The sequence below is a fragment of the Camarhynchus parvulus genome, chromosome 2 (assembly GCF_901933205.1).
Source record: "Camarhynchus parvulus chromosome 2, STF_HiC, whole genome shotgun sequence".
Taxonomy (NCBI): Eukaryota; Metazoa; Chordata; class Aves; order Passeriformes; family Thraupidae; genus Camarhynchus; species Camarhynchus parvulus.
In genome coordinates, this window is record NC_044572.1 from 29707888 (window position 1) to 29714644 (window position 6757).

The 6757-nt window shown below is 41.5% G+C and overlaps 1 protein-coding gene across 1 annotated transcript; it reads right to left on the reverse strand.

The window, feature by feature from the left end:
- Positions 1–208: 208 nt before the first annotated feature.
- On the reverse strand, positions 209–5377 carry AGR2 (anterior gradient 2, protein disulphide isomerase family member). The gene is made up of 8 exons (XM_030970978.1): positions 5330–5377; positions 3595–3732; positions 3222–3285; positions 3096–3148; positions 2072–2145; positions 1633–1696; positions 1131–1214; positions 209–536 (listed from the first exon to the last, which is right to left on the reverse strand). Exons 2-8 carry the CDS (start codon positions 3722–3724, stop codon positions 487–489), a joined length of 519 nt encoding a protein of 172 aa, XP_030826838.1. The 5' UTR covers positions 3725–3732; positions 5330–5377; the 3' UTR covers positions 209–486.
- Positions 5378–6757: the final 1380 nt, after the last annotated feature.

The following is a 6757-nucleotide window of genomic DNA, read 5'->3' on the forward strand; positions in this document are numbered from 1 at the left end:
CTCTCTCCCATCTCACTGGAGTGGAGTGAGAGGGCAAGTGGCTGTATGGGGCTGGGCTGCTGGCTGGGATTGATCCACAGCAGCCTTTTTCTTCCCAAATTCCTTGAATGTAAAATGCAAGCTGTGGTCTCAAGCAACAGCTGTGGTGATTTTACTATTTCTAATAATGGTAGATGAAAAAAAGGAAAAAAATGAAAACACAGCAATGTTTTGTATGTAAACACTTGAAATGAATTTATTTTTTAAAAAATCATTTTTACAGTTGGATCATACAGTATTCTTCTGTACGCCTTAAAATAAAAGCCTCCAGCTTTTAAAAACGCTTCCCGGTACAAAAGTGCTAATGTAAAACTGTAGTGTTTATGTATAGAAACCATCACTACACATCACTAAATATCACTCTAAATAGTCTCTTCACCAGTATCAAGGTGTGGCGAAGACATGGAAGATAAGACTTCATGATATTTAAGGTCTTTCTTCTTCCTCTTACAGTTCAGTCTTCAGGAGCTTCAGCGCTTTCTGCATATTTGAATACACTAGAAATGAAATATTCATGCATGTTATTTTTGCTGCAACTTCCTCTGCCAGCAACCAAAAATGCTGCAGAGAAAATGTCATTATTATTAAAGCTTTTAATCACATGCCTATTGCTGTAGGGATTCAGATGCATTTTACTCTTCCAAGCAATTTGTGAACATCATGGGTTTAATTTTTACTGGTGAGAACATTCATTAATGCCAACACATGGGCAGAGACTGGAGCTGTGCAGCAGTGAGGGATGGCTGTAGCAAACATCTTTCCCTGCTCCCAGAAGGTTTCCTGACCTGGCCTGTTGGGACTTATGTGTGAGTTCTCACCATTGCTTGCAGTGAGCGCTGCTGAATTATGCAAGTTCCTACTGACGTATGCTTGCTTTTAAAACAGATGGATGTGTAAAGCTCCAGGGCTCTGCCATAATTTTCTTCATCTCACTGAGTTTAAGTCTAGCATCCTGTTTAATTTTAATCCTGGTTAAATGTCTTTCAGCAAGTACTAACTGCAAGAATCTGTAATGCCTGGTGTTATTCCTTGTCACATGAAAAATGCCACTTTCAGAATATTTCCAGAATGTGTCAGAGCACTCTACTTACACAGCGAAATGTCAGAGGGCTCATATGCATACAGACGGTTTGAGTATCTTCCAGTAATATCTGCTCTCACAGTCAGGGAGGGATCTGGGAGAAAAAGGGTGAGAGAATTTGTAGAGGTTAACCTTCAAGCAGAAGGAAATAAAAGGAAACAAAGCTTTCTGCACCCCTGCTTGCTTCCTAAATGTTTCCGTGAGACATGTCTGCTTCTGCTGACTAAGAGATTGTTCTAAAAAGGGTCACTGACATTTCAGTTTTAAGTGTTTGCAGGTTTATTAGGAACAGGATGAGCAACCCATTCCAGTGACTGTGGCATCAGCCATTGAGGGAGGAATGCTGAACTTGTGAAGCTGGATGGTATTGAGTCAATATTTGATCCACAAAACCAACTTGAACCTTTGTATTTGTCATGAAATAAATTCCTGTTAATCAGCCTGAGGATTTGAGATGCATGATGCAGCAGGGGCTCTGTTCTGAGATCAGCTTTGGTGCTTGAGGTACTCACCAATGAACAAAACCCGAGGGACGTACTGGCCATCAGGTGCAAGGTTCTTGTCTGTAGTTTCATACTTAAAGAAAACAGAGAAGGTTCCTAGTCAAGGAGGGCACGTTGCATGAATATTTTTTTCCTTCACCATACTTTGTATTATGAAATACATCTCAAATAATACATTTTGCAGTCTAAGAGATTCACTGTCTGGGAGGCAGTTTTTTAACAGGAATTGCAAAGTGGTAAGAGTTCATGTTATTATTAAACTTCACATTCCCTCACATTCTGAGTTTATGATAGCTACAAATGAAAAAGACTTACTTATGAAATCTGTTATGCTTCAGCAGTGGCCATTTTCCTAGCCAACCCTAGCTATTAAACTCAAGTTAGAGAAGCCATGATTAAAAGCAGAACTTTGTCACTTTTACTTAATTAAAAGTTACCACAAACTTACCACAAGGTTCAGGAGAATGAATTTTTCAGCCAGTTTCTGTATATCTTTGTGTTCAGCAAAGACCTTCTTGAGGGCTAAAGTAGAAAAAAATGGGAAAGAAAATTAAAAAGATGCTCCTGAAATATATTGTCCTCCAAGAAATTTAAACAAACTGATGAAACTAAATGAGAATTTCCAGTTTACAACTGCATCAAACAAAGATTTTCAGGTCATTCCATTGGAACATGATCCATTAATTTTTATTCTGTAATTACAATAGTGCAAAATGTCCCACCTTCCTTTGGAGAGTACAGTTGGCTCTCAAATTCTCAGCTTAGGTTTGAATTTGAGCATTTGACCCTTCAAACCTCCTGTTCTACTATTGAGATTTCTGGCTCCAGGTCTTAAGGCACTTGATAATACAGCATGTAGGGCTTCAGACTAAAATCTTTGGAAGGATGCAAATGCTTGTGCAAAGACCCTTGTGCAGTTACTGGAGTTATGGATAGTTACAAAGATCTTGCTGTGTGGATTGACTTGCAGGAAGGAAGGCCCTCAGATAAATTCAAAGAATCTGGGAAGGAGCAGTCCCAGGTACCAGAAATCCTGGAAGAGCTCAGTTTCAGCCTGGATTGATGTAGTCCCTGGCTGGATTCAGTCTCAGTCACTGATGATATTGTCTGAATATGGTCTTTTCGACAAATTGTTATTTCTTGCTACGGGTCTTGCTATTGATTTTGGCTGATTGTGCTGTGAACCAAATTCAGATTTGTCAGAGGTCAAACCCTACTGACCTGTGCTCATTTCCGTATCCATTTGGTATCATGCAATACTGAATTACCATTTTTATTTTATTTCAACACACTGGAAAACACCTTCACAGTACAGTAACTTGAAGAACTCTCCCCATCTCTCCATGCTTGTGCAAGCTAGTACTTCTCTAAGGTTTAAGCAGAATGGAGGCTGATTGGTTTTTTTTAAGCAGAGTTTTTTTCAGAAAATTAAAAAAACTTCTTTTTCCCCCTCCCGAGTGCAAAAAGATTACCTTGGCTGTGTGGGCAGTCTTCCAAGTGGTGGATGATCATCAGGGGTTTCTGGCTGGAAAAGAAGAGCCCTCGTTAGGAGCGGGGGAGGCACGGGGGGCTCAGGGTGGGCGCGGCCGGGCGGGTACCTGTGCTTGGAGCGGAAAAGCGCCTCCTCATAGGTCTGCGTCCAGATGAGCTGGTCTCCCCAGCCTGCAGGAGGGACAGGGGACAGACGCACAGACACACCCTCAGACAGTGCCTCACAAGGGGCCGGGGACCCCGGGTGCGGGTCCTGCCCCTGCCCACCTCTGCCGGGTGATTCGGCAAACAAACCCCCTGCCAGAGGGCTGCACATCAGGAGTGAAGGAGGAGAGGGTGCTAGGAAATACTAGAAAAAGTTTTGCAGAACGAGTTGCAAGAAAATTAATTTTTTAGAACAGCACAGTAGCCAAAATGTTCACAAGATTGCACTTGTTTAAAAATTTGGTGGAGATTTTTGTTCAGTTGTTTGTGTTTTACCTCTGGAGAGTGTCTGAGGCAGTTTTGGCTTAGTGGTGGTGTCCTTTGAATCCTTCTTGCCCACATCCTTTGCCAGAGCACAGGAGATGACGATGAGCAGCAAGAGCACGGACACGTAACTCCTCTCCATGGCTGCTCCTGGAACAGGAGAGAGAAGCTCGGGTGGCTGCGGTGCCGCAGGTGGGGACAGGCAGGGCGGCTACAGCCGCTAAAGGCTCAGGTCACAAATATGAACAGGGTGAGGCTGGGCTGGAAGGAGCAGCTCCAGGCAGGGGCCTCAGGGCACGGGGTGAGGTTTAGCTCAGCAAACACCCCGAAGGGTTGGGCTATGGCCCTTTTAGGATGTGCATGTCTGAGTTTGTTAATTTCCCTCTCTTCTTGTTACATATATTGAATATGCTCATTAAAATAACAGAGTGACAGCAATTCCAAAAGTCTTAATAAGTTTACAGTTCTACCTTGATCTCCCAGTGCTAGAGTTACCCAGCTGCAGGTGCTGAAAAGTTTGTCTCAGCTCTTCCCCCATTTTGCTGTGGGAGCCACTCAAATGAGAAGTCAGAATGTTTAAGCTAGGCTTTACAGTGAACATTAGTATAGACACAGCTTAATGGTGTTGTGGAAGCTTCCAATCCTGTTCTTTTCCCTTAAAGATATCACCTAATCCTTAAACCCAGCAGAGCATATAACAAAAGAAGTTGAGAGGAGTTGATGTGTGGCCCAGTGAAAACTGAACTGGAGTTTGGGGGTGGAAGCAGCACAAAGCAGAGAGCTTTTCCTGAGCCAGGCTGGGACTTGGAGATGAGACAAGTCTGATGGAAAGCTCCTCAGCATTTCAGCTGAGGGGGAAAATCGTTTCAGCAACATGACCCTATGTTTTCTCATTATATTTCCTCCTAGAAACTAGAATCAATATAATGGGTACAAAAAGAAAGTTTAAGATGTTCTAAAAGCAGTACAGGACATTGAAAAGATTCATTAGACAAAAAAAAAAAAAAAAAAAAAGAGAAAAGGAAAACCAAGCATGAATAACAACCCCCACCCCAACAGGCTGGTTGTTTTTAAAGTTCAGACAATGAAAACTAAACTGTAGGAAAACAGAAGTGTTTTTCCAGGTAGGAACTGCAGGAGGAGACATAAGCTGCATTTCCATGAGTGATACAATGCTCTGTGCTACTGGGATGTCCAACAGAGCTCAAACATCCAAAAAGTCCCTTTTTCATGACTGCATTTCTGCCCCAAGAAAAGCCTCCTTGGCAAGGAGGAAAACTGCATCAAGTTCAGTTAAACTCTGGATTGTCAGGGTTGCCTCAAGAATTGTTTCGGCTAGAGCTGTATGGCAGAAGCAATGCTTCTTTAAAAGAAAAATAATAAAATAAAAAAGTAAGGAACAACCAGGAAATTGAAGAGCAGGCACACTAGGCAGTTGTGGAGGCAGCATGCAGAAAGCAAAGACAGAGGAACATTAAACTTGCTCCTTAAAAACTTTGCCTCTGGAAGACTATGTGCACTTTTAAAAAAGGGTTTCCAAAAGAAACCCTCTTCTCCTGTTTTTTTTTTTTTTTTAAACCTGCAAAGCCAGTCTTTCCCTAGACATTTTCCTTCCCAACAAGCTGTGCTGGACTGTGCCTGCTTTGCCGCAGTCTTTCCTTTTGGCTGATCGGGTTCCCCATCTCAGCTAGCTCGGGCTCACAGCTCCCCTGGGTGCTGCTGAGGCAGGGACTGAGCAGTGCCTTACCTTGTTTGCTCTCCCAGACTCCTGCCAGGATGTGAAGGTGTTCCTGGTTCCAGTGTGAATGCCGCTGTTCCTACTGCCTATTTATGCACCTTCGCACCCCAACTCCACCCACAAGCTTTGAATTTGAATACTACTTTCAAAGAGCTAAACTTTCTAGTTTTTCCCCACCAAAACGTTCAGCGTTAATTTTGTAATGAAATAACATTACTGGCTCCTGTCAGATACTGCATCTAAAGCTCAGAGACATTTCTGTGGACTTTTGGGATATTTCTTGAAAGGGGATTTAAAAAAAATTGGCAAAGATCCAAGTACAGGTAAGCTTAAGTCAAGACTCCTGATTTGCCTGAAGAGTGATTTGTCTTTTTTTGATTGGTTGGAAAATCGGTATGGGTTCCTGCTGCTTTAGTCCTTAGAAAAAGTTAAATTGATTACTCAGAACTGTGAATGTTAATTAGATAAATAACTGTGCACATTATACAGATATGTGTGCACACATGCACATGTAATAGCACATAGAATTGTAATCAAATCTAAAAAAAGTTTGTAAAGGTGTCCACAAAAATGTATTTGGAAGCTGTACTAAAAAACTGTGTTCATAAGCAGAGATCCAAGCCAACATTTAATTGAAATTCCACAATTAATTAGTTGTGTAGACATTTATTTTTTAACTACAATATGAACCCCAATGATCTTAGGTTTCAGATGCACATATAATACAGTGCAATGCTCAGGAAAATGAGATGTGGATGCTCATTCCCACTGCTGCACTGACAGCACACAGTCCTTCCACAGAGGTCAGTGCAAGTCTCTCCTCAGCAATAAATGCTGAAACTATGGTATGTTCTCCTTGCTGCATGCCTCATGTATTTCAGTGAGATTAAAATCATGTCTTCGTGGGCAGCGAATGCTTAACATTTCTTAGCTGGGTAGATGAAATCCATCAGATATGGATTTTCCTGTTTGAAATTCACAGTGCTGCCTGATGGCTGCTAAAAGCACCCATTTGTTACAAATATACTTGAGAGAATTAAGAGCTTTGGATCTTAGTGTGGATTTGGTTTGGTTTTTTGTTTTTTGGTTTTTTTTTTTGAATAGTAATTAGGAAAACAAAGTGCAGAAGCAAGATGGTGAACTCAAGCAAAGCAATTTATTGAGTTCTACCATGCTTTGCTTAGCTGCTTGATGTATTAGGAGGCTGAAACCAAAGCTCCCAGGCATATCAGTCATTTTAACTGCCCTTTTCTATGTTTCATGAAATAAGTATGTTTTCCTGAGAGAATTTGCATATAAATTTCTTCTTCGCCTCCAGGACTTGTCCCTGAAGATTTCCAGATGTAATTTTTTTGCTCCTATATTGTCTATCCAAACTACATCCACTCAGTCTTTTTTTCCAAAACATACACCAAAAGAAGTCTCCAAGGTCCTTAT

Bases quoted from the DNA above. Each gene is read 5' to 3' on its own strand.
- AGR2 (XM_030970978.1), bottom strand. From the start codon at position 3,724: ATGGAGAGGAGTTACGTGTCCGTGCTCTTGCTGCTCATCGTCATCTCC. The intron at 1,215-1,632 runs GTGAGTACCTCA...TTTTTCTCCCAG, and splicing joins CCCTCGGGTTTTGTTCATTG to ATCCCTCCCTGACTGTGAGA. The intron at 537-1,130 runs GTAAGTAGAGTG...TTTCATTTCTAG, and splicing joins GCCCTCTGACATTTCGCTGT to TGTATTCAAATATGCAGAAA.